The sequence below is a fragment of the Helicoverpa zea genome, chromosome 18, assembly GCF_022581195.2.
Source record: "Helicoverpa zea isolate HzStark_Cry1AcR chromosome 18, ilHelZeax1.1, whole genome shotgun sequence".
Classification (NCBI taxonomy): domain Eukaryota; kingdom Metazoa; phylum Arthropoda; class Insecta; order Lepidoptera; family Noctuidae; genus Helicoverpa; species Helicoverpa zea.
The window spans coordinates 8,883,704-8,911,674 of record NC_061469.1 but is presented as its reverse complement, the minus strand read 5'-3'; the positions used below and the strand labels follow the sequence as shown (position 1 = coordinate 8,911,674).

Here is a 27,971-nt window from a genome sequence, read left to right as displayed (position 1 = left end):
CAATCAAATGTAAGAAATATATTGTTCATCAAATATTTTGTTGTTTTCTTTTGTATATCCATTTTTTTTCTTAAGTATATAAGAAAATAGCTCAAAATTATCGATAATTTCAATGGGCACTTCAACACGGATTGACAGAAACTGCCATGGTTCCATTCATGTCAGTGTCAGTTTTGTTTGACAAGATACTTAATGCGAAGAGGCATGAAGTTTTGAAGTATTGCATTTTTTACATGTGCTTATTAAATAACATGCTTTTTGATTGATAATTGAATTGAAAACATGACAAGATTTGCTAGAGCCAAAGGTTCAAAGTCTTCGAACGAAAGAGCCCCTGAAGACAGTACACCATGGGAGGTTATGAAAGAACAGTTGTTACAGGCTAAAGTGAATAATGAGGAATCCAAAAAGAGGAAGGAAGTATGTATAAAGTTTATCCACCAAACTTTAATTTGACTCGCTTTTATTTCAACTTCGTTATGAGATCATCATCATCTCCTAAGCCTTTTCCTTATTGTTGGGGTTGGCTTCCAGTTTAACCGGATGCAGCTGAGTACCAGTATTTTTCAAGAAGCGACTGACTATATTACTTCTTCAACCTAGTTACAACCCAACCAGTCTTACCAAGGGCTGGTAAGACTGCTTATTGGACTCACTGCCTTCTGACTATCCAACTGTCTAAAATGTTCAATAACAGCCGGAACCTACAGTTAAACATGCCCTCCGAAACTCAGACATTAGTGTGCAAGATAAACTTAGAAAGTACATAAAAACATAGAAACTTGCCTGACTTGAAATCAAACCAACACACTCATACGTGAGAGGTTGGTTCCACTAAGCAACCATAACTTTTTAATGTGATTCTTTTTCATTATGTGATATATTTAGCATTATAAGTTTAATAATATAAATTGTAATTTGCCCTTTATGTTTATTTTCAGGCGGAACAACAACGCATTGAAAATTATGAAAACTTCCTCAAAGATCACAGAGTTCAAAAGAGGAAAGCAACATGGTGTGATTTTCCAGAAGTTGAAAACAAAAAGAAAACCTCTGACTCAACTGGGCCCACAGAGCCCTCAGCTAAACCTAAAAAGAAAAACAAGAAAAAAGTTGGCAATGCAGAAGTCTCTGAGGCAAGTAACTGTGACAGTAACGCACAACCAGCCACTTCTGAAACCAATGAGAGCACAGTGAAAAAGCCTAAAAAGAAGAAAAATAAAAAATCACAACCTACACCAGATACTCAAAATGTAGAGAAAACTGCAGATGTAACAGAAAACGCTGAAAGTGGAAAAAAGAATAAGACGAAGAAAAATAAACAAAATAAGACATCTGAAGAATCAACGGACAATCCTAAAAATAATAACACAAATTCAGCAGAAAGTAATGAAATCCCCAAAAATAACCAGACAAAAGCAAAAAACAAGAAGAATAAAAAATTAATTGATGGTAAGCCTGTGAGGAGGAAGGAGATAAATGACAGAAGTTTCCAACTCATTGTACATGGCAAAGAAATAGAATTGGTTAGATTTGATGGATTCCCAGTTATGAAGAAGGATGCAGAGAGACTGCAAGAGCTAAAAACTAATATGATTAAAAAAGGAATACCAAAAAGTGAGGTACAGAGGACAATGAAATTGGAACGTCGAAGAGCAGAGAAAGCTCTGGCAAGAATGAAGAGGGAGGTCTGCTATAACTGTAGGAAAGGTGGCCATGTGCTCTCTGACTGCCCTGAGCTAAAGTCTAAGATACCAGGGGCTGATACAGCTGAGGGAGTTTGCTTCAAGTGTGGCTCCACAGAGCACAGGCAGTTTGAATGTAAAGTACAGAGGGATAAGGAGTTCCGATTTGCTACATGCTTTATTTGTAAGGAGCCTGTAAGTATACACAAGCGTATTCATCAAATAATTTATTTCCTAATATTCATGATCTAAAATTTTTATTTGCTGATATTTTCAGGGTCATATAGCCAGACAATGTCCTGATAACCCTAAAGGACTGTACCCTAATGGTGGATCCTGTAAACTTTGTGGTGATGTCACACATCTGAGGAAAGATTGTCCTACTGTGAGTATGACAAAACTATTTATTGTATTGCTCAGGAGTTTGTTGCGCCACTTCTTCTTCCCAGCAAAAACACATAGGAAGTGGTAAAGGGTGGGCGTTTTGGGGGCTGTCTTATGTAAATTCCTGACGTTCAAAAGTGCTGTCTTGCAGCCAAGTTTGAATAAATGATTTTGATTTGACTATTTCAATGTTATGTTATGTGTGGTGGCGTGGCTTGCGATCGCGAGACGTTTTTGCTTTTAACTTGACTAATTACTTCGAAGGACCATAGATAGGCCCAGATGGAATAAAAGAGTGGACTGTATTTCTTGGTTTAATAGGTTTTCTTAAGTAGGCTATTAGCACAAATTAAATTCGCAATTGCGTCCGTTCTTGCTCGCGTTGTCGTAAGGTGTGTTTGGAGGGCGCGCGAGCCGTCGCTGCCCCGCCACGCCGCCCGCTCCCCTCTGCTTGAGATGCATGTGTGTCTGCAGTGCGTGCGTGTTAACGTGTACGTTAACATATTTATAACATTTTGTAGCAAAAATAAAAATTGGCTTATGTTTCCCAGGTGATGGATAAAAAGGAAGAGACTACTGTAAAACTGCACACATTGGACAGTTCAGAAAACATTGAAGATGTAGGACAGCAACAAAATAAATTTACACCTGTAGAATCAAGCAAAAAGCCCAAGAAAATTAAATTTTGAAGTGTAATAAATTATGACGAAATAAAACAAATGTGAGTAAAATGCAACAAACTGTTTATTGAATTCATTTCCAAGAGATCATTGTTATGTAGTGTCTTTTTATAGCTTTTATTAGCAGTTTCTCGTGGTTTAACCTAACTCCCAGTGTAACTTTTTCCTAAACCAGGATAAAATATAGCTTGATGTGACCCATGTAGCTTCCCAACAGTGAAAGAAATTCAAATCAGTAATTTCAAAGCCTATTCAATACAAAGAAACAATCAATTATTTCCTAAATAAAATGCCAGGAGTAACAGTAACTCTATACATTAAGTAAAAAGATAAAGTGAAAACTTGCCACATAATACTATTCTGCCTTCAGAGGCTGTTGACTAGATTTTATAGACATTCTAGGCTAGCTTTAAGTTGTTCCATAGACTGCTGTGCAACTCGCCCAGTGATGCCCTCGGGACTGTTCGGATCTTCCCTCATCAGTATTCGTGCAGCTTCGGCCAAGCATTGAATGGGCTCCTGTAATCTATCTTTGAGCTTCTCTTGCGTAATAAGCCCGGCCCCGAATTCACTTCGGGCTAAGAACATCAGCGGTGCGTGTAACTCGTATAACATCATACCTGAAAAAAGGCATGTACATTCATGTACCGTAGCCAAGTAGTAGCCATTTGATCAAATAGGTAGCCTTTTGATTAAACAACGCCATTCAATAACTCATCGAGTTTTTTAGGGTTAATTGCACCAGTTGCCTAATTAATGTAAAGCCGTGTGATTGTATGGCGTTCAACCAACGGGCTAGCTGTTATATTGAACGACTATTACCTCTCATCCGTGTATCTCCTGGCGTGATGACATCGAGGGTGCTGAGCACGAGTCGGCACAGTTCCGCCTTCCTCTCCAACAGAAGGTCGGGGAGCTCGTCCAGTCCGTAGCCCTCCACGCGCCCATACAGCTGTGCTAGAGAGTGCTTCAGCGAAAGGAGCAGAGAATGCCGCGGGTGGAATACTGATTTGTACTGGAACATAATTTTATAACTGAAAACTTCGAAGACATTATTTATTTAGAAATATTTTTGTACTTCTTATTGATTGTAGCACATTTGAAAAAAAAAAACTACTAGCGCCACGTGTAAGTATTTGGAACTTAAACAGAAATATTTGTTTTTGATAGAAAAAACCTTCACCTAAGATAGTCTAACTTAAAAAAAATGAAGCCGACTCTAACGTACTTAGTTGGAAAAAAGCTTATGATGATGGATAGCAATATCTGGCAGAAATTATAATCAACCGTTATCTGGCAGATAGATAGCAATAAGTATCGGAAAACTAGCTGACAAATTATCGGTAAGCAGTGAAATTGCGGGCCTTAGTCGTGTGTCTTCCGGGGCTGCGGGATTGTTAGAAAGAGTTACCGCGGCCCTGGTACTTAAAGGGCTTAAGAAGGAACTTGGTGGGTTCTAGTTAGCAAGAGACACTCCCTCACGTTGCATCCATAGCGGGATGATTTCCCTTAAAAATGTCGTGTGTAGCTAGGTACCTTTTTAATAGCAGCTTCCCGCTGCTCAATGGCAGCAGGTCCTGGTTCCATGACATCCAGTTGATCGATCTCTGCTTGTACCACCGCTAACATCTTGCGCATGGCGGCGCCGCTTGTCTTGAACCCACAGTTCTTGTCGTTGCATGACCAGGGTCCCTCGTTGTCTGTAAGTATTAGTGGTATCTTCATCGAAAGTGGGAGGGTATGTAACCAAGTATATAGAACAATATATAAGGGAGTCGTATACATCCAAGGAAGTACCTAAAAAGAAAAATATATAAAAGCGACAACATAAATAAATTAGGGATGTGAGAATACCCACAGTTTGCTACGAAAGATCTAGGTATCTCTGTCTCCAGTTTAAAACTATAATATCTATCAAAATCGAGCCGTTACTTATTTGTCCCAGTAGCCTTTGCAAAAGTAGGTATATCTTCCGGTCCCAGTACTCTATCGTTTGATCTGTTACTTACCCAAAGGATTAGAAGCCAGTATAACACCGTTGTCACATTTACTGCACTTGAGTGTACTGAGATGCGTGCCGAGCTCGGTAGGGTCAGCACAGCGCGCGCAATCGCACTGGAAGAACTTGGACTCTGCCAAGAATTCCCGTCGAACTATAGTAGGGGACAACGAGTGCGTGTAACATATGTGGAGAGCATCTCCCTCCTTTATTGGGATCGCGGCTCTGACTTGCACTCTGTAAACAATGAGATAAGGGTCAAATTCCCTTGGCATTTGGATGCTAAGAGGCTGATTGAGGAATGTGCAAACTTTAACGCAAGTAAAGTCGACGGAAAATGAGAGGATACTTACTGATAATCGTTTTGCAGTATTGTGTGCACGATGTTAGGGACACAGTTATGCGCTGCGATGGCCAGCTGAGGATAAAGGGCGCGTATGCTGAAGCCACCTCTAGACGGGATTTCAACGGAGTTAACCTGTAAATACATAACGCACGCACTAGACGCAGTTTTGTTAGTGCATCTGTCTACCTTGTCACACCAAGGTTGGCCATGTTTTACTGGATGCGACTGCATACCTACTAAATAGTGTGTTTTATGAGGGTACTTAGTACCTTTCAATAGAAGACAAATTGCATTAGAGCCATCTTAGCTGTAGTGGTGGAAAGAAATCAGCAGTTAGTTAAGTACTTATAACTTCTGCAGCCTCACCTCCAGAATCCCACAGACTTTCTGTACCAAGTCTTTATCAAATCGGCTGGCAAGCTTGCAGTGGTCTACGAGGAAGTCGGCGATGTTGACTTGATCAGCCGCCCAGGTGGGGCGCTCCTTGCGATCCTGCGTGTGCGTCTCCATCACCTCTAGATCGTGCTCCCATCTGTCGGGATCTGATTCTTTCGCCAAAAGTATTCTGTGTGGGTAAAGTGAAAATATCTAATAATAAAAATATCTTCTGATTTATTTAGGAATCTGTGTAAATAAAAGGAATGCAGAATTGCAGAGGATCGCTGGGAGAAAAATCCATGGACTCTATTGATTTAATGAAATATTTTCGTCATAATTGAGGCTATCTAGCCCGACTTTGGTTTGGTACCTTAACGGTGTTATACAGTCAAGTTGCGGGGCGCTGGCAGTCCAATCCTCAACTGGCTGGAAGCGCACCCTGGCGGCAGAGAACACGGCACATTCTCCAGCATGAGCCGGCGCCTTCTCACACTCTTCGCTGCAGACTGGCCAGCCGCAAGAGGAACACATGGTGTTCTCCACGGGGCAGTAGCAGCTCAGGCATAGCGGTGGAGTGTCTGTAAACCGAATCTTAGGTTGACGTTCGTTCGTAAGTAGAGTTTCATTTGCATTTGTTTTACACAGACTCACGCATCATCCTCCGAGCCTTTTCCCAACTATGTTGGGGTCGGCTGCCAGTCTAACCGGATTCAGCTGAGTACCAGTGCTTTACAAGAAGCGACTACCTATCTGACCTCCTCAACCCAGTTACCCGGGCAACCCGATACCCCTTGGTTAGACTGGTGTCAGACTTACTGGCTTCTGACTACCCGTAACGACTGCCAAGGATGTTCAATGACAGCCGGGACCTACAGTTTAACGTGCCATCCGAAACACAGTCATTGGTGTCTAAGATATAGGTACTTAGAAAGTACATACAAACTTAGAAAAGTTGCATTGGTACTTGCCTGACCTGGAATCGAACCCGCGCCCTCATACTCGAGAGGTTGGTTCTTTACCCACTAGGCCACTACGACTTTTTACACAGACTCACGCAAAGAACTAATAACGTGTTTCCACGCATAAGTTTGAAGCTGAAGAAGATTTTCAAATGGTAATTTTAATTCAAAACAATAATAATTTCCGTCTGTGGTAGTAAGTAGACGGTTAGGTTTGTAGCGTCAACAAAACAATAATCTGATTAGATTCAAAATTGATGTGGCCATTTAGGTATTTCGTATCCGTCAAAGTCAAATTAGATAGGTACTATACTACGTACATGCAATAACATAGTAAGTATTATAAATTATTTTGTCTGATTATTATTGAAGAATGATGACAATACATAAAAGTCGCTTGATTTGTCGATAACTAAGCTACCTCCCTATAGACCTATGTCATGGAACAATTTGGCTACTAGCAGATGCAACAATTTAATTTCCGATACTAATTATGCGGCGAAAACTTTCATTAAGTATGTAGGCAAATTATTATATGCATACGGGATTTTTGCATATTAGGTATTCTTATTTAGAAACGGATCTATTGATTTGTGGCCGGTCCGGTCAGGTAATAGGAATAACCAATAGGTAGTTTCTACAAAAAGCATCGGAAAAATAGTCTACCTTAGTTCTAGATCAGTTAACTAAGTTGTTAAACACATTTTTTGCAACACTTGCCTGGTTTTGGTCCTACTGCGAATGGAGTATCTGTAAATATTAATTCGCCGCCCACTAGATCCTTATTTGCAATCAAATACCGTCCATATTTATCGTTTTGTTGTATTTTATAATGACGCACTTCATCATCCATTTCGATACACGCGTGCTCCTCGGATTGATCAGATACAGATTGAAGCGTCCGAAACTGTTTGCTGAAATGCCGACTGAACAAGATTAGCGTCTAAAATAAACTTCAGACCATTCGAGAATTGGGCCGCTCGAACTTTCAGAGCGTTTCCATATGATACGATATAAGTTTACATTCAGTAATATCTATTGTCTTCTATATATATGCGAGAGCGAATAAACAACGTCTACTACTAAAAATATCTGGCATCAAAGTCAACTCATTATCAAGCGGATGGGTGCTAATTGAGGGAACTTCGCAGGAAATGCTAAGATTTTTAGAGGCAAATTGAAATTATGTAAAGAATGGATAGGCTCGAAATAATTAATATACAATCAGTAAAAGGAACAATTAGAGATCCTTATACATTCAAGTAAAGCAGGCATTATTAACTTAGTTCAATATATCGGCATCTATCAAGTAGGTTACCTACCTATAAGTACCTAATGATTTTTCAATCGTTGCGAATAGCACTCCCTCGACAGGAATGCCTATAAAATGACAGTTACCAGATGTTGGAACTAGATCTAGCTTCCGTGGAGCAATGCCAATAACATACCTAGCTATCTGGGTTCTTGTATACCAACTATAGACTTATGCTACTGAAAGGTGATCCACGACAAAGGTCATTCACACATGACGCGATGTTATTCATTCATAATGAAAAAAAAATCAATGATCGTCTGCGAACGACAAACAGACTGAGTCTAGGGTAGACGTAATAGGTACCTACCCAATATAGGTCCATAGGCCGGAATAAAGCCTAAGTATCGAGTATGCGTAAGTACCTATATAAAACTTTTTCTGAGCTTATGCAAATCAATTATGCCCCTACATAAAAGTAACAGCCATTCCTATTAGATTTGTAAAATTTTTAAATCCAAACAATCTAGTCGTCCTACCTTGTCATATATTTTTCGTTACACTATTATTGTAATTTTAATGTTTTTTTATTAATTAATTATGCCAATTTTTGAGAATATATTTGATTACGCAAATATTGGCGAAGTTTTAAACTGTTGGCGAAGTTTGAAATTACCTTTAGTAAACGCTGCAATTATTCGAGAGACGAAAGAATGTGTCTTACCTGTAAGTTATTAGGACTCTTGTTAATAGGTGCAACTGTTCATAGCTTTGCAGACTACTCTGTGCACACACTCTCTACTGCAATAAAAATATGAATAGCAGGAAAGGGTATTTAAACGGTCATCTCTAGGTACGATATTAGTAACCATGCACTCACGCAAATGTGTCATCGATGCATATTATCAATTCCATATCATTAGGACTGTGTACTATTTTTCTGATTAGTAAAATAAAAATAGGCAAAATAAATTAAAGGTATAATTTTGTTGTGTTAATAGGATGGTACAGTGGTTAAAAAATATGTCTGTAAAAATGAAGATGGGGAAGTTGTAGACTGCCCACCCGATGAAGAAGACGCAGAAAAGGCATGTGGATTTATTTGTTTTTTAGAAAAATCGTTTGGATCCGGAACAGTAAGTTTTTTTAAATAATATATTTTGATTAAAAACACAGTTCTATGTGGTTCTATGCGCAATTCATTTATTTTACTCGTAAAAATTTTAGTTCGTCGCATTGCGCTACAGAAATTATTATTGTCTGCACGTGCAATTTTTTTTTCTTAGGTTTAGTTTCAAATGTAGGTACCACCTAAAATTATTAATGAATGAGATGGAAGAGCACAAATTAATGGTAACTTCCCTAAGATATACCCACCAGGCCGCGGATTACAGAATATTAGTCCGGATTTCCCGACTTTTCTTATTTCGCGAACTGTCCCGGCTTTGACCCTCATTTCCCCACGAATCGGGAATTTTCCCCAGAATTTTCAGCGTTGGTTGGCAACGTGTTAGTTATCAAAAATTGGCGTGTTGATAGCCTTGATAATGATTTTGAAGAGAGCCTTCAGGTTTTGATGAATAAAATACTGGAAATAGGCTAAAATCTTCTTATCACCCACTCACTTTTGAGACCACACCCAATAATATTATAAACCATCGGTAAGTCCCTGATATCTTGTAGAATAAACAAATAGTTTTAAAATCCGCGCGTATTGTCCTGTGGGCTGTTATAGTGCAACATTGCATTAAGTGTGCAACCATTTATTTAGTAGTCTTTTAGTGTGAGTTCTAGTTGCAACTTAAACAACTATATAATTAATTTAATTAATCGTTAAACGTTTGCAATTAAACATTTATGTTTGATTTATAGGAAAACATAAAAAGACGTAAAATAACTAGATTATCATTCAGACTTACGTCATTGACTTCATCGCGACTGAATCAACACAAGTCTTTCGAATTGTATTACTGCATTATACCAAAATTATGAATTTATATTATATGTATATATAATAAATTATTTTTTGACCTATCATTATTATAGTAGAGTACAATATTTTTTCTTTAAAATAAAGTACACATAAAGAATACTTAATATCAATAACGTGAGTTCCGGATCTTACGCCCTCTGTCGACTTTTTGTCAAAATTAAAATTGTCTTGTGGTGTGGTAGTGTAGGAGGTCTTGTTCTCGGCAAATTGCCTGGAATTCAGTGTAAAATAGTTCTAATTTGTGAATAAATTCAACCTGCAGTAAGTATTTTGAAATCTGTTCAATTTTTTGTTTGAGTGTCTGGTGAAATTGTAAGAATTTCATAGCCTTTCATTTAGGTTACAATTTGCAGGGCGAGCCGGTTATAACGGGGAAAAATCGACGTCATATTCCAATTTCGTAGATTTCATACATATCTTTCAGTTAAAATCCCTTTCATAGACATTTGTATTACAAGGTCTCCGTTCTGATCATGAAAATGTACGTAATGTTTCCCCTATTTGCTAAACTGAAACGTCACCGGGGATAGTGGCTAATTGACGCATGTGATTTCAACATTCGAGCTCAACTTCGGCTCTTTTCACGAAGGTCAAGTTTACGGCCTCAAAGACGTATTACAATCTAGGTATTCATGTTCATGGCCTTTCAGAATGCTGGAACATGCAAGTAATAGAGCTTCAGTCATAATGCATTGATGTTATGTAATACCTTGTGTGAAGTGGCTTGTAAATAAGTCACTAAGCCGATTTCGACCCTGACACACCTGGCACTGATTGCAATTTCTCGACTTTGCTAAAGCTCATCACCTTGATCCATGTGATGAGGCTGAACAACGATCTTTTCTAACATTCGTCAATTTTAAGGTTAATGAACCTTATAGTCATGTATCACTTTTGCACATCTAGTAACCCTAATATTATTCATTTGTATAGGGAATGGCTCCCCCATACTATGCTGATCTTGGAAAGAAGGCCAATGATGTCTTCAGCAAAGGCTACCACTTTGGTGTATTTAAATTTGACCTGAAGACCAAGAGTGAAACAGGTGTTGAATTCGCCAGTGGAATCACCTCCAACCAAGAAAGCGGAAAGGTCAGTTATATAGCAGCATTTTCGTAATACTATTGATTAAGTTTATTCCCATTGAATTGCTACATAGTTTTGTGTTTTACTGCCCATAAATTCAGCAGATTTTAAAATCTCTAACAGAATATTCTCTAAATTAGTTATACAAAATATGATAAGGTGTAAATCCTCTTTCACTGTTAAGGAATCTAATAAGACATTTCTATGCAATTAACTTTTGCCAATTTCTAGGTTTTTGGTAGCCTTTCATCAAAATATGCAGTGAAGGACTATGGCCTTACGTTCACTGAGAAGTGGAACACAGACAACACACTTGCCACTGATATTACGATCCAGGACAAGATTGCTGCCGGCCTTAAAGTAACCCTTGAAGGAACCTTTGCACCACAGACTGGGTATGAATATGGCCTCTCTGATGCACTATTAAAAAATTATTGCATGCTGAATTCAAATAAGATGATAAACTCTGCTTATGTTATAAATTACAGTACAATTTTATTTGCAGAACCAAGACTGGTAAATTGAAGACCTCTTTTGCTAATGATACTGTTGCCGTAAACACCAACTTGGATTTGGATCTGGCTGGACCCATTGTGGATGTGGCTGCTGTCCTCTCCTTCCAGGGCTGGCTTGCCGGTGTGCACGGCCAGTTTGACTCACAGAAGACCAAGTTCTCCAAGAACAACTTCTCTCTTGGTTATGAGTCTAAGGACTTCAACCTACACACCAATGTGTAAGTTTTCTAAATCTGCATGAAAGCCCATTAATTATATGTTTAACATCTCGGTCATAAATGTATAACAACCTTTGAAGTAATAGCACAACATGCATTATTTACAATTCCTGGTATACATTATTGTAAAAATCAATGGTCATTCAGTGAGCTCAATCTAGGTCTTATAGTAGGGCACTAAATAACTACACACAATGAGTCACTGCTATTGATTTTATATGATTGCATAACACATGCCCCAGTTAGTGAGGTTTAGCAAGGATGTCATCTCTCTTGTTATGCAAACCAGTTTCTACCAACTAAGCATTAAGGCAATGAGCTCAATTTTAATACATTTGTTCCTTAACTACTTTGAATATGTCTCGTAAGATTTGCAGCTGTTACTTCAAGTTTGTTACATGGAATATATATTATTAATTTAATATAATTTTGTTATTCCTATATGAAACAGTGACAACGGAAAGGACTTCGGTGGTTCCATCTACCAGAAGGTGTCAGAAAAGATCGACTGCGGTATTAGCATGAAGTGGACCGCGGGCTCGGCCGACACACTGTTTGGCGTCGGAGCCAAGTTCGCGCTAGACGCCGACGCGTCTCTGCATGCCAAGGTCAACAACAAATCTCTCATTGGTCTTGGATACCAACAGAAGTTGCGCCCAGGTAACTATCTTAATTATACAGAGAAATTAACTCTATTACTTTCCACTCCCCCCTATACCAAATTCAAACATGTTTATCATTACCATTCGGAGAATTTAACATCATTGTTCATTTATCTTAGATCATATGATCTCGTCTTGTTTTGTTACGTGCGCGACATGCGTTATCTCTTATCACGATGCAGTGATTTGGCAAAATGATGTAACAATAATGATTATTTGCAGGCGTGACTTTGACAATTTCTGCTGCTATCGATGGCCAGAACTTCAACGCTGGTGGACACAAAGTGGGCGTCGCTCTGGAGCTCGAGCCCTAAGTACACAGAGGCGCTTCGGCTTTTAGTCCTGTAGATAATACATAATGCCACACTGACTGTTATTATTAACAGAAAAGGAAGCGTAACTAGAAAAAATCAATTTATTAAACAGTATCTTCAAGTGTTCTCTGTATAGTGTATTCGAGCGTTCAAAACGCAACAATCAAATTGTCATACATTCGATAACTTCGTCTTTGTTGCATATGCGAGTTACGCCGTCAGTCAATATTATAATTTCTATTTCAAGACGGCGGACGCTTTTTTCCTCAAATGTTTAGAGTTCTCAAAGTATTATGTATTAGCACGCGGCGTATGAGCATCCCTGTTTTGCTAAAGAACCTACATAACGTCACTACGTCAGATGTCTTGTAAATAAGCACCTATGGTGTATTGATTGAATGGTAATAAAACTGAATAGTCTGTTGGAATCAGTGCGTATTTGTTTTATTAGACCTTTACCTGCTTATTTGTTTGGTGTTTATCCTTTCCTAATGTAAGTCCGTTAATATTGTTCCGTAAGTGGTTTTCCAGTTGGATAGGAATGATATTTATATTTTTTTATTGACTTATTATTTTAATTTGAAGTTGTTTAATAAAGAATTTTTTATATTGTTCTGTTTAATTTGAGGTAAAGTAGATTGGATCATTAACGTTGAAGGGTCACAGCATATATAACTCAGGAGCGGATCGTCACCGCCCTCGCCTTTCCCCTTGGCGTTCAATAGTGGAACATTTACATAACCGAAGCTCCGGCACGTCCAGTCGGCTACAGCTGAATGACGACGGGCATACATCACGCCGACCGTGGGTTGATGGGTTAGACGGCATTAGTTCAATCATTTTGTTCATTGAAGACCGCAGGAGGAAAGTGGCCTAAGCGATGCGACGTAAGCCAGGCGATTACGTTAGGCTGCCTTTACACTTGTAAGTTTTGCTCAAGTAATTGACTTTCCGTAAATCGCTTTTCGTATTAATTAGAACTTCTTACAACTTCGGGAGTTTTTTTACGGAATCGACAAACAAGAAGTGTAAAGGAGCTTGCGTTTAGAATGGGTTTGCAGTAGGGTCATATAAATAATACTGGTAAATTCGCGACGGGTCGAGTTGATACGGTGATATGTGTGCTACGACCCTTAGTTTAAAATACCGGAAAAAATGATGCATTAGTTAGAGAGTATTGAATACAAACTATGGTACTGGAAAAGCATTATATTGTAAGAACAGTATCATTGGGTACAAGAGCTTATTGTATCATTTCTTCCTCCATGAGCTTGGCCATCCATTCGGGCTCCGCCGCCGCTATCTTCTCTATGAGGCTGTTGACCTGGTAACACAGGCTCTGGATCTGTTTGTCCCACTGTGGTAGAATCTCACGAGCTGGAAACAATCATTACCAGTTATCTTAGAGAATTGAGGTGTGCGTTCGCGCAGCGGAATGTTGTTGAATTTAAAGATTTTAATTATGCAGATAATTAGTGTAAGACGTCCTATAATTGTGTATGGTAAATAAAAATTTGTGTATGCAGCCATTGTGGAGAAATTCACCAAAAACGGATTCCGCTGGGCGAACGTTGTCCTGGCGGAACTTTTTTTAATCCATAGACTTTAGAAGAAAAGAGATGTGTCCAAAAATTTGTGTGTATTTGTGTATAATTATTTATGTATGAATGAAATCAGTGCATGCATAAACTTCGGAGAAATTCAAGTTTCCGCTACGCGAACGTTTGGCCATTAGCTAGTTTTCATATAAAGCGCTTACATAGAGAGCTGTAGATTTTTACATATGTTGTTTTGAATTTGTTTAAAAAACAGATTTAGAAAAAGTCGTAGGGTTTAAAAGATAAAAATATAAACGTAAAATACACTTATTAGGTCTTAGTTCTTAAAGTATGCAGTTTGGGGTCTAGATTTTCACGTTTACACAAACCTTGTAAGTATCTGCAACATGTTGCCAAGTATCAATGATGTTCCGTAAGTAATGAAAAAGTTATAGGATAATTAACCATAAATAGATCACTGTTTACAAAGCAGTCGAATATCACGACGTTCTAAAGGAATTGCATGGTAAAATGTATGCCAATAATTTGTTTAATCATTCAACTATTCACTTGCAAAATTCAGTAATTAAAGAAAGACAATTATAATACTGACGAAGCATCGAAAACCCACATAATCCGACCAAGTTCGGATAGCTACAAAAAAGCGGCCGTGCAATATATTTAGGTAAAGCTTTGGTTTCTTAGGAAAGCGGTGCAGTCATATAGCGGCCGTAATACAGCGGTGAATGACGTCACTAGAACGTTGTCTATGTAAACGAAATGGGGCGGTTTCCTAAAGAGCGTTAACTGACACCGTAACTTCAAAAAGCGGTGCCGGCATTTGCATGACGGCCGTCTTGTCGGTGTCAGATGGTTTGGTGAACGTTTTATTGAAAGCGGTGAAGCTTTTTTAATCCGTATTTGTTTTTTTTTCGGAACAACGTAAAAAATGCGTTCCGACTCTTGGTGCAGCGAGGATGACTAAATTTTAATAGATTTCGTTCGTAACCCCGAAGAAATCTATACATATAATAAATCTGTAAAGAAACTGTGTCTGTACATTGAATATATTAAAAAAATAATAATTGGGTGGGGTTTAGAAACAGTAATGGAGCACAAATCCAAAAAAAAAAATTCTGTCTGTTTGTCTGTATGTCTGTTTGTTTGTACACGCTAATCTTCCGAACTACTGAACGGATTTCAATGATTTTTTCTTTGTTGTATCAGTATTAAGCCTGGTCAACATATAGGCTATAATTTATCTTCGAAACTTGAAGACCTGATGCAGAACTCTAACAGACCAACAAAACTATAAGAGATACAAAAATGGTGCCATGGCAAAAATTGTTTCATGTGATGAGCATTTTCAGCTGAGATAATAAATTTTAAGATCTGGAACACCTGATGTGGAACCCCAAGAGCCCAGCTTCTCTGTACCATATACAGGTATGACGTTTTAGCAAAAGTTGTTCAATTTGATAAGCACTTTCTATTGACTTATACAAATTGAAGATCTAAAACGCCTGATGTGGAATTCCAGGGGCCCAGCTAGACTATAGCATATAGAGGTATGACGTTTTAGCAAAAGTTGTTCAACCTGATAAGCACTCTCTGTTGACTTATAAAAATTGAAGATGTAAAACACCTGATGTGGAACTCCAGGAGCCCAGCTAGACTATAGCATTATGAAGATATGACGTTTTAGCAAAAGTGGTTCAATCTGATAAGCACTTTCTATTGACTTATAAACATCGAAGATCTGGAACTCCTGATGTGGAACTTCAAGAGCAATACTACACTTGAAATGTATAGAAATGAATGTTATGAAATAGGTATGGTGAATCAAAAAAAAGTAATTAGTACGTCTTTTAGATAACCCTTAAATAATGGACACGTATTTTTCTTTTCTCTCTCTCACAAACAAATAATAACGAAGATACAACAACGCTTGAATTTCGTTTTAAGTCACTGCTTAGTACAAATTTTACATACCTAGACGTGGCGTCACGAGCCCCCACTCTCCGACTTTGTTGCGTTATATCTCATTATTATTTTGTATGTCTCTTCCAGACCTCGGGACTACATAGTTCCGAATTTTCACGCCCTTTTGAGACAACTTTAATGAAATGGTGACACAAAACCGACGATTATCCCTTTATACACTATAAAAATGAACCCAAGGACAATCCCCGGTGGACGTCGTTAAAAAAAAGACAATCCCCGTTTCTGTGCTAAACTATTGCTAACTATGGAGGAAAACTACTTGGGCTATTGTGATGGGATGTTAGTGGATGACAATGTATTAGGTACATGTAAAAATGGCAGGTGGAGACTCGCCAGCTCACTTACTGGGTCCCCGGGAACCAGTCACTGAATAGCAACAAGAGGGCAACAGGGACATGAGCGGCTGAAGGGTGAGGATACCTCGGCGGACTTTAAACGCAGATTACGCGCTCCCTGTGCTTACCATGAGGCACCTACCCTCCGAGCAGGGCTACTAATGCTGCTCTAGCGACTCCACTCTGGACGGCCAAGCCAAGCCAGAGGCGTGAGACCTACCCCCGTCATGGTTCACTCCGACCGGCCGGAGATGGGGGACAGTATACTCTCCCTGGAGAACAGTATATATAGCTCCGCGGGGTCGCTACTCCCCGTCATCAGCTTCAGATGTCCTGCGGTGCCTATATCTCATTAATATAGTCATTATTATCTCAAGAGCCTTTGTCCCAATTATGTTAGGGTCGACTTCAAGTCACGATGCAACTGAGTACCAGTGTTATACAAGGAGCGACTGCCTATCCGACCTCCACAACCCGGTTACCCGCTCAACCCAACACCCCTTGGTAAGACTTACTGGCTTCTGACTACCCATAACAACTGCCAAGAATGTTCAATGACAGCCGGAACCTACAGTTTTTACATCCCCTCCAAATAACGGTCATTGGTATCCAAAATATACATAGAAAGTACATACGAACTTAGAAAAGTTGCATTGGCAGGCACTTGCCAGACCTGGAATCAAAGACTCTCATACTTGAGAGATTGGTTCTCTACCCACTAAACCACCACGACTTCAACTAAGTCGCCACGACTTTGTCATCTATTTAATGTTTTTTTACGTAATAATACGTGTAATATTTTTGCCACACACAACTTGAATGCGGACTAATTAGAATCACTACTTTTATCCCTATGGTCACATCTATTGCAGTTCAGTTCTCAGCGTTTTGTTTAGTCTGCTGTGCTTTTGCCGTTAAAGTACAAAAATTAAATATATGGAATGTTTCGAATGGTTATGCGTATTCCGTTGTTTTCAAGTCAACGGGCCCTTAAAATTCAATATCAGACTATTCAGATCTTTGATTTTGCTGACCCCGTAGTCGCTGGCATAAGGGACAGGATTCGCGTACGAAGTCGCGGGCAGAAGCTAGTAAATAATATAAAAAGTAAAGATTATAGAAAAAGTCAACTAAAACAGAATTTGTGTCGTAAAATTTTAGAAATATTAAATAAAACAGGTTAGTAAGTATAATACAACTAACAAAAAGTTTATGACGGTGTGTTAAAACGGCCGTGGAACTTTCCACATGTTATCACCGTAAAGACGACCATCTATTTGCGTCCGTAATATTACGGCCGTTATATGACGGCACCGCTTTCCTAGGAAACCCAAGCTTAACATCCCAAAATTTACATTATAATACCGGTATTGAATTGGTACAGGTGATAACACAATTGTTGTTTCGATATAATTTATAGGTCATTTGTTTTTCTTCACCTACTTTTTTAATGTATTTGACTTTGACAGAAAGTAGGTACTAATTACGTAGGTACTTTATTTAAGAATGCGCTTGAGACTTGAGATATAATCTAGATATATTATTTAAGACAAATAATATTCATACGGCTAATTTTTATTGAAGATTTCACGGATCAAGATTCTAACTACAGACCCCTTAGGGAAATGATATAATTACCACATGTAAGTACTACTGTTTAGGTAAATATTTATCACTAGCTTCTGCCAGCGACTTCGTCCGCGTTAGATTTGGACTTTGTACAAAGAGAGGCTATCGAGAGTTAAACGTGTTATTGTGAGCCAACCATAAAAGACAGACATATACTGTCAAGGTGTATTTTTTACATAATTTTAAGGAGAACATTTCCGTCATACATCGTTTCTGTGTAGCTTTAACTATTAAGGCTGCACACGCGACGGAAGCATTAAAAATGGAGTAACTTCTCCCGTTTTCCCAACATTTACCTTCACTGCTCTGCTCCTATTGATCGTAGCGTAATGAAAAGTATCCTATAACCTGCCCAGGAGTACAAAGAATCATTGTACCAAGTTTCATTGAAAACCGTCAAGTAGTTTTCGTTTCCATAACGAACATACAGACAGACAGACAGACAAAAATTTTACTGCTTGCATTTTTGGCATCAGTATCGATCGCTGATCACCCCCTAATAGTTATTTTGGATTTTTTTTATTTTTTTTTTAATTTATAGTTTATTAAAACGGTGCAACACCAATTACAATAATTAACATGGAAACATTAAATCAAAACAAAACAAAAGTAAAAACATATAGTCGACAGCATTTCAATGATTATCTAACTAACAAGGAACAGTGGACGCTCTTGCATACTTTCTCTCACAGAACCCCAAACACACACGCATCATTTTACTCCACTCATCCACAAACCCATCAAATTCAGGGTTGGCAGTCAGAAGGGCGTTGAGCGTCTTAAGAGTACGACATATAGGAGATTCAGCTCTGGCGACTGTTTTGCATGTCGGTGGGGCGAAGAGATTGTGCCTGCAGCTCTGACGGCGACCGATGTATTTGTCGGGGGTGAATAGGCGGCAGAAAAGGCTGTGGAGCTCTGGGCAGTCGATTTGGCCCCGTAAGGTTTTACAAGCTACCATGAGCTGATCAAAGCCTCGTCTTACCTCCAAGGAGTTAAAGCCTAACATCCCTAGCAGATAGTTAGTTGGGTACATGAAGGGAAAAAAGTTGTATAACCTTTTGAAAAAGACCTCAGAAAGGTTTTTTGCACCTTTTCGATCATGAGTGTTTGAGTAGCGGTGTAGGGGTGCCAGACACAGGCACTTGACTCAGAAATATATTCAATGTACAGAATTTACCTCTTTACAGATTTATTATAAGTTTAGATATTGTAGCTTATTACGCTATTTAACCAATGGACTAGGCATGCACGAGCGTTCCACTTTGCAACTTTACTGGATCAAACAATATGTACGCAACTGTACCATATTAATAAATACTAACCTTTCAAGTTAAGAACGTATCTTAGATATATGGAACGGCCGCTTTTTTGTAGCTATCCGAACTTGGTCGGATTATGTAGGTTTTCGATGCTTCGTCAGTATTATAATTATAGTCTTTCTTTAATTACTGAATTTAATGATATGAAATTTTGCAAGTGAATAGTTAAATTTATCTTTTAAACCCTACGACTTTTTCTAAATCTGTTTTTTAAACAAATATAAACAAATTCAAAACAACATATGTAAAAATCTACAGCTCTCTATGTAAGCGCTTTATATGAAAACTAGCTAATGGCCAAACGTTCGCGTAGCGGAAACTTGAATTTCTCCGAAGTTTATGCATGCACTGATTTCATTTATACATAAATAATTATACACAAATACACACAAATTTTTGGACACATCTCTTTTCTTCTAAAGTCTATGGATTAAAAAAAGTTCCGACAGGACAACGTTCGCCCAGCGGAATCAGTTTTTGGTGAATTTCTCCACAATGACTGAATACACAATTTTTTTTACACACACAATTATAGGACGTCTTACACTAATTATTTGCATAATTAAAATCTTTAAATTCAACAACATTCCGCTGCGCGAACGCCCACAGAATTGAGAACCTCCTATACTACTTTGTTAGAAGGTGGTTAAAAAACACGATACTCCCGAAACGTCTTTTCTATGCGGCTTTCAGGGGCGGTCAAGCTATGAATGCGGTTGAAAAACGGCCAAGTGCGAATTGGACTGGCGCACAAAGGACTTGTACGTTTGTTGTATAGGAAAAATTTATTGAAATCCCTTGAAATGTTTATTTTATTCAAGGGTTATCCATAAAAAGGTTTGTTTGTAAAAGAAATAAGGGGCCTTTTTCCTATGAAGAATTTAAGTGAAGTAAGATTTTTATGCGTGACGCTGGACTGGACATAATTGTGTGGACTCGCAGGTCTTGACAAGGTACCTGACAAGCTATATTTGAGAGTTTCCTCAAATCTGTCCATAGCCTGACTTGCACCTCTACCACGCCATTTCTTATCAGTGTGAAGGATGGCCTGTTTAGTTTATTATATCACGCGATTTTATCTCAAAAATATTTATATAAGCCTACGTATTGATTAATTTTGATCGATGTTGTATCCACTAGGCATGTTTTTAAAAAGAGAATAATGTTATCACAACTATAAACTGATAAGTAGATATGTCAACGGAACTTGGTTTTTGACCGATTGCGAACTAGGAATCAGCAATGTTTTTGTTAAATTCACCGCGCCTTTTAAAACCTTTAACATATTATTTAAATTCCACAGTTGTTTGCAACTTTATTAAATGTTGGGTAAGCAATACTTACTTTCAAAATGTACTACAGAGCTGATCTGATCAATGTATCCGTTCATGCGTCCCTCGCTGATCATATGGCTTGCGATCCTCTCGGCCTTCGCGGGCGGAGTCTCGAGCAAGGCGCCCAACTCCTCAAACGTTATGTTGTTATACAGCTTGCTGGCTGACAGCAAATTGTGCTCGAATACAGCGCGGTCCAGAATCGTAGTGCCATCTGATGTCGTAGCCTGAACCGAAAGAGGTTTATTAACAGTAGAATTTGGTCATAGATTTTAAACTATTGTCTAAACATCGCATGCCGAGTCGGGCCATAAAGTACATTACGCTAGATCGCTTTTCTAAAGAAGTTTTGTTTACGTCGATAGTATAAATTAAATGATATGCGCGAATTGTGATAAAAGGTCAGATCCGTAACTGGCGATAGATAAAAGCAAAAGTTGTATTTATGGTTAGCACGTGTCTATCTGAGGCCGTTTCGTGACCTCTTAAGGTGCAGATTACTTTGTGAGGGAGATGAATTTATTTAATAATTGTCTCTTCTCATTAGAATCCGGATCATGTTTGTGAGTCATTATTAGGCAGAGGCACGAGGGGTGAATGCTAAAGGTGCGATTACACTTGAGTCGTTAAATATCAAACTCGCTTAAGTCAAACATAAACGAATCTGTGCAAATAAGTACAATTACCAATATCATAAATTTGCGAGACTGTGAATGTTATCAGGCAATCTAACTTTCACAATAATGATTCAGAATCATTTTGTTTAAAGAAATAAATAGAATATTACATACTTATTTTACGCCAAAAACCAGTTTTTATTTTGGACATAAGCACATATGATATATACCCCCTGGATTTAAGCTGTTTTGAAACGAACTCCTGTGGACTTAATCTATTATGAAAAGATACAGTGTGACTTAATCTGGTTTGATGTAACTGAATTACAATATGGAGTACTCGGTGACGAATAAAAAGCAAAATTCATAACGTTTTCTGGGCTTCGCCCAACTCATTACAAACGAAATTGTAGCACTATATTTACAAAACTCGCTTCTTCTTATTTATATTTTCAATTGATTTTAATTTTAGCTTCTTTTTTGCGAACTCCTGCTCCACAACTGTTATTCTATTATCCATAATTAATTAAAAACTCAGGTGCACGATAACAACACACCATGGTTTTACCACAGCAATGGCGGCCATGACACCCAAACACCGGCTTCTCATTGGTCCAATTGGACTAAAGCGGATTTGATCTACACAGTAGTCAGGACATAGGTTATTTTGAAATAAGGGTATGGTTTTAGACTCTTATTTTCATAAGATTTCTTGGACTTTAGAGTATTTGAACTGTACCAAGATGTTTAGTTTTGCATAGAGTATCAAACTAGCCAAAGACTTCAAAAAAAACGTTTTATAGTTCGGCCATTCAGAGAATGCGTTCCTGACACGTCGCGATTGAACTGACGACGTAACTACATTCATTGATTATTGATATAATAATGTTGTTTTAATGCTCCTCAATTGTTAAAACGGTAAACAACCAGCAAAAATATTTTTATCGTAACTGCAACGCCATTGCAAAGTTACGTCGTCAGTTCAATCGCGACGTGTCAGGAACGCATTCTCTGAATGGCCGAACTATAGTGGACTTAAGCACTTTTGATATTTACCTAACGACTCACTTGGTCTTTAACTTCTATTCGATTGCCTTTCGGAAAAACGACTGTAAACGTAAATAAACGTGACACGTAGATTCTCCTTCAATTTACAGAGTACTTGATTAAACGAACCTGGTTAAAACAATGTAATAAATGTAAACGGGGTCCTGAATTTGAATAAAATTTATCCCGTACCAAAATGAGTTCTAATGACCAAGTGTAAGGCTACCGGGCCACTAAAGCGGAACGAGTCTGTAGTGCGGAAAAGCGGAGAAATATCGGCGCAGCTTCGCTTCGCTTGAACATGCAGCTTTAAGACACCATTACACCACACCACAACCATATGACGTTAGTTAAAGTGAAGTTAAGTATTAGCTTGGCGATATCGGGTAGCAAACTGCATGAGCCGCTCGTTCCTATATCCTGTACCGAATGATAAATATGACACGTTGCCTTCTGGTGCGTCTGCATCAGAGCCTCGAACTCGTGCAGCTCCGAGCGACGGATGATACGGTCCAGGTACATCTTCTCTAAGATCGAGTATGCGGGCAACTGTTGACATCTCTCGTCTTTGAAGAGGGTGGCTAGCATTCTGGAACGCTGTTGGCCTGTCAAGAAACGTATAGGTAATTGAGAAATAGTCAAGAATTCTTACGGATGGCATACATGTGGTGGAGCGCAGAGCATCTTTTAACGTCAAACTGAACGTCTAAATCTATTATAAAGCTCTGCCAAAACTGCGCTAGCCCAAAGTGACTGTCAAAGAATCATCATCCTCCGAGCCTTTTCCCAATCATGTTGGGGTCGGCTTCCACCCAAGTAGCATTCGGGGTTCTATATAAGATGTCTAGTCGTTCACATGTACTCTACAAGCTGTGTATGTCAGCTGTACATGAGCTGTATAGCTTGATATAATGCTTTTATTGAACCAGTTTGGGCACAAATTAGACAGCCTTAAGTTCACTATGGCTGTACATTAGAAGTATAATAGCATTATAATAGCAGTTTAAGTAGTAACATCGGACTTAAGGCTGACTTACGGCACTATATGGAACGCAGTGTGAACCATTCAACGTGCATGAGTGTAATAAAGAGTAATAAGTGGCTAAATACACAGCCTTCACAGTTAAAATCGGACAAAAGTACTCCAGTAAGCTACCTTAAATTCACTTGTGTCCTAAATTATTTCCACATTTTCATATATTAGTTTGACAATTGTAAGGAGTGCATGGATTCGGGGCAAACTAACTCCGGCGGATTATTATTATAAAATAACATGCGGTAGTACCTGTTTTATATACTATATCATGTTAATGCCATGGGAATGCAACTTTATCGTGAAATGTATACATATTGACAATTAAAATTTTCACGCGCCTCTGTAAAAACGCTTTATTCATTTTGAAATATTTAAAACTGGCTGAGAGGAAAATTTACATCTTCAGTTTTTGATATTTTATTGGCATTATAATTATACTACGGTAATTAATTTTAACATGAAACCAAAACTCATTAGCTCTATCTGCGTATTTTGTGATAAATCTGCATTAATCTTGTAGATTTATTTGGTAAATATTTTAGGTTACGTAGAACAAAATGGTGGAAATGAAATACGGCTATGTGAACTGTTATATAGCCCTTCTAACAGCCTACAGTCCACATGTGAATGATTTAAACACCTCTGTACAGATAGTAAAAAAAAGGTTATTTTAAGTATCACAAACAAGTCCTAATACAGCTACTGGCTGTATAACAGTCTAAGACAAGTAGACATAACAGCCTTTGGCTTTATAAATGACCAGAAGTGTTCTGTTAAAATGCTAGCTCTATAACATCGAACAAGTAGGCCGTTAAACAGCGGTTGCCGTATCTCTACCCTACTATAATGCTCTTAGTCAGAAAGCTGACTAAAGGATAGTTGTTAGAGTAATATAACACCCATAACCGTATAAAAGTATTACTCTACACTCCTGTAAGTCCCTTAGACAGGCATAGGTGTAATTAATTACAATAATGCAGCTATATAATACATCACGAGTGAACTGTAGTAATGCTTTAAGTTCACCTGTGAACTAAATGTGTACTCTTAAATGGAACAAAATGCTACTTGGGCAGTCTAACCGGATTCAGCTGAGTACCAGTGCTTTACAAGAAGCGACTGCCTATCTGACCTCCTCAACCCAGTTACCCGGGCAACCCGATATCTCTTGGTTAGACTGGTGTCAGACTTACTGGCTTCTGACTACCTGTAACCGTTCAATGACAGCCGGGACCTACAGTTTAACGTGCCATCTGAAACACAGTCCATGGTGTCTAACTAAGATATACTCAGAAAGTACATACAAACTTAGAAAAGTTGCATTGGTACTTGCCTGACCTGGGATCGAACCCGCGCCCTCATACTTGAGAGCTTGGTTCTTTACCCACTAGGCCACCACGACTTTTGCCTGTCAAATTGCTGTTAGTGACTGTCAAAGAATAACGGCATGAAAAGATTTTTACTTCTTAACTGGTGATGAAGGTAGATGAGGGATACGGGCCACTTGTACTCAGACTTTAGTCGCGAGTCGCCATTGATTTTGGCGAGAACTACATTGTATTTTCTGATTTAAAAAAATGCTATATCTATTTACAAGAAAGTAATACTTAATTATAAGTAGGTGCTGGTACACAAACCTGCTGAAGCTAGTACGGTACAGATGAGCGCGTTTCTCAGACACGTCATTCGTTCGTCCTCGTGAATAATGTTACGGTATGACAACTCGTTGTATCTCTGGGCTGCCTCTATGAATTTCCTGTAGAAAAAATTCAAGATTAGTTTAAGATTTAGATAGATTACCGAAAATATACAATGTAAGGTTTCTCTAAGAAATGTTCTGTTTTGATTACAAATGGTAATTTTTGACGTAAGTCTTATCAAAACGAATCGTTTCTTCTTCCTAAACTAGTTGATGCTATCTTCCTAGACCCATAAAAAAAAAACTATACAATAATGGAGCCTGGTCGCCTGATAGGAACTAGGTTAACAATATAATTGTTTCATTACTGATACATTATATTTTCTATGGACCCTAGTTGCCTGGACCTAAAGTTACAAGTTAAATACCTTCTGTAATCCAACACTCTGGCATAGCAGACTTTGTAGTAGATCTGCAACTGTTCATTAGTAGTCTCTGCTTGAAGTAGTGAAGCCCTGTTGACAAACGCCTCTGCCTGCACTGGGTCATCCACCTCCAAGTATAGCCGAGCAATCTTCAAGTATGTTTCTAGTTTGTAGTCCACCGAGTATTGTCTGTGGAAGAATAAAGTGAGGTAAGGTTAATCAAAGAAAAATTTAAGACTTTATGCTGCAATACAAGAATTTATTGTATGGATGTCATCAGATACCACATTATGTTTATAGATTTATGGCCACACTCAGAGACATGATTACTTAAGTCACTCCTTAGTGAAGGATTTCTTTGATAATCCGTCACTAAGGAGTCTAAGGAATGGCTTAAGTAACCATTAAATGTCACTGAGTGTGGCCATAAATCTGTTAAAAGTGGCTAGCTAGAAGGTTGACAGTATGTTGATGTATAACTCTGGTAGTTATACAATTATAACTATATACAATTATAATTCATGTAACTTTTTTCAATACACATAATTTAATTTATTCATGAGATACACTTTTTGGTTCTGTCCAATGTGCCCAAACACTTGGTAAAGGAAAGAACACAATATAGCTGTCATACATAGTATGTTGATGTATAACTCTGGTAGTTATACAATTATAACACATTGGACAGAACCAAAAAGTGTATCTCGTGAACAAATTAAATTATGTGTATTGAAAAAAGTTACATGAATTTTATTATTATTATATTTACAAGCCTACAGAGAAGACCTGATAAGTAATTGCCCTATTTGCTCTATCTAAGTAGATTCATCAATTAGGGGAGTACTGACTTCCAAGTTCAGGCTGCCTCATATTCAAATAATTTTCATGGTCAGATATAATTTCCATGAACATTGTTACTTACTTCTGTCCAGTTTCTAAAGGTATTCCAACCAGTACATTAGCTGCTTCCTTCCAATTCTGATTCCTTTCATAGATGTCTGCTAAATGTTGTCTAATACTGGCCACCTGGAAACAGGGTACAAGATTATATATAATTATACTGTTGCCTAAAAATTTAATCTACATTGCGACTCATTGCTGAACATAATTTTGCCTTTCCAAAGTTATAACAATTTCAGGTACTCTACCTTCCATATGAATGTAAAAACTTCTATAGTCTATGGAAATTAAATGAGGATTAATATCATTGTAGTGGAAATCAAATGAGAATATAATAATACCTTCTTGCAGTGCTTCTTGCTCATTGAAACTTATTTTTTAATGAAGTTATGTTCAAGAAATAAATTACCTGTTCTTCAAAGGAGATGACTCTAGGCTGTATAACATCCAGGGAAAAGTGTGAGACCTCTTGAGACACTAGGTCGGGCAACAGAGCCAGGTGGGTGCTGACGTCCGTCAGCAGCTGTCTCGATATTACCAGGCTCACATTCTCATTCACAACTGGAAATTATAATTTTTGCTATCTGAGTTTGGTAAACAGTATAATGCTTTTATTACATGTGCTTGAGATGATAATATAACAATATTATATTTTATATATTATATATTTTATATATTTTAATAATAATTATCATGATTTGGTATGTTTAGATTGAATATTTTGTTGGTTATGATTGGCAATGATAGATTTTAATTAATTCTGCATAAGATAATTACCCGCTATAAAAATAACAATTGTAACTGCCTGTGGTAACACAATAAGATATTATAAATATAATAAGCAATACGTACTTGCTTCCACAAATGCCTTTAAAGATTCCGCCAGCTCAGTTTCATTACTTTTCAGTATTTCCATAAGAACATTGCGGTACCTTAGGAAAACAATGATTGCATTAATGGAACGATAGCAAAATACTACCCAATTATTCACAAACAATGTAAAGAAAATAAAATGAGAGTAGAATCTTTGACAAAACTAGACTCACTTTTCTGCTTGATCTTTATGTAAGCCACCAGAATTTCTCAATTCACTTAGATATTGACGAACGCCTTGTAAATTTAAAGGCATAATGATGTATTTTTATTATTACGAACACTAATAAAAGCAAATGAAATTTTGTTTTGTTCCACTGAAAGCAAGACAAAATATTTTTGACAGTCGCAATAGGCCGGATTTTGACATGACATTGACATGGGAATGGGATAGAATCGGGAATTAACATTGACACGAGTTCGGTAAATATACGGTTAATGATTAGTCGATTTTATCGGTTTTTGTCAGTGTCACAAAAGTCAGCCGTATGCCGTTTTGGTAGGCGGATAAATCCAATATTAAAAAAATATTGGAAGCTGTTGTTTTAATCACACCTAGAGAAAAATACACCCATCTATGAACTGATAAAATACTAGGTTCCGCCAAAACGGTTCCACTCTCGTCCCGTAGGCACTAGTCCGCACAACAGTATTCCTCGATAAAGGCACTATGTATTACTGGAACATTTTTTTAAATCAGCCAAGTTTTTGAGATTAGCAAAGAAGCTCTTCAGTAAAGTATAGATTTCAGTGTCCAAACATTTTGTCATTATGATCCTAAATCTATGGTTCATTTGCGAT

The 27,971-nt window shown here is 37.9% G+C and overlaps 4 protein-coding genes across 6 annotated transcripts; 2 read left to right on the top strand and 2 right to left on the bottom strand.

The window, feature by feature from the left end:
- Positions 1–162: 162 nt before the first annotated feature.
- On the top strand, positions 163–2,805 carry LOC124638699 (zinc finger CCHC domain-containing protein 9-like). The gene is made up of 4 exons (XM_047175726.1): positions 163–420; positions 942–1,880; positions 1,963–2,070; positions 2,621–2,805. The coding sequence occupies exons 1-4, from the start codon at positions 283–285 to the stop codon at positions 2,756–2,758; spliced, it is 1,323 nt and encodes a 440-aa protein (XP_047031682.1). The 5' UTR covers positions 163–282; the 3' UTR covers positions 2,759–2,805.
- On the bottom strand, positions 2,796–9,405 carry LOC124638697 (SET domain-containing protein SmydA-8). 2 transcript variants are annotated; one of them, XM_047175723.1, is made up of 8 exons: positions 9,061–9,405; positions 5,843–6,050; positions 5,461–5,659; positions 5,102–5,226; positions 4,759–4,985; positions 4,286–4,449; positions 3,572–3,764; positions 2,796–3,369 (listed from the first exon to the last, which is right to left on the bottom strand). In XM_047175723.1, exons 1-8 carry the CDS (start codon positions 9,137–9,139, stop codon positions 3,137–3,139), a joined length of 1,428 nt encoding a protein of 475 aa, XP_047031679.1. In that variant the 5' UTR covers positions 9,140–9,405; the 3' UTR covers positions 2,796–3,136. The 2 variants fall into 2 exon arrangements, with proteins under 2 accessions (XP_047031679.1, XP_047031678.1); XM_047175722.1 differs by lacking the exon at positions 9,061–9,405 and adding an exon at positions 7,152–7,889.
- Positions 9,406–9,785: 380 nt separating this feature from the next.
- Positions 9,786–12,905, top strand: LOC124638702 (voltage-dependent anion-selective channel-like). The gene is made up of 6 exons (XM_047175728.1): positions 9,786–9,937; positions 10,610–10,768; positions 10,994–11,157; positions 11,268–11,495; positions 11,947–12,155; positions 12,380–12,905. Exons 2-6 carry the CDS (start codon positions 10,613–10,615, stop codon positions 12,469–12,471), a joined length of 849 nt encoding a protein of 282 aa, XP_047031684.1. The 5' UTR covers positions 9,786–9,937; positions 10,610–10,612; the 3' UTR covers positions 12,472–12,905.
- Positions 12,906–13,665: 760 nt separating this feature from the next.
- On the bottom strand, positions 13,666–27,521 carry LOC124638944 (COP9 signalosome complex subunit 4). Of its 2 annotated transcripts, none has more exons than XM_047176119.1 (9): positions 27,344–27,521; positions 27,150–27,229; positions 26,707–26,858; positions 26,320–26,423; positions 25,401–25,586; positions 24,971–25,089; positions 22,724–22,902; positions 20,644–20,860; positions 13,666–13,848 (listed from the first exon to the last, which is right to left on the bottom strand). In XM_047176119.1, exons 1-9 carry the CDS (start codon positions 27,424–27,426, stop codon positions 13,715–13,717), a joined length of 1,254 nt encoding a protein of 417 aa, XP_047032075.1. In that variant the 5' UTR covers positions 27,427–27,521; the 3' UTR covers positions 13,666–13,714. The 2 variants fall into 2 exon arrangements, with proteins under 2 accessions (XP_047032075.1, XP_047032076.1); XM_047176120.1 differs by having other exon boundaries at positions 22,748–22,902; positions 27,344–27,520.
- Positions 27,522–27,971: the final 450 nt, after the last annotated feature.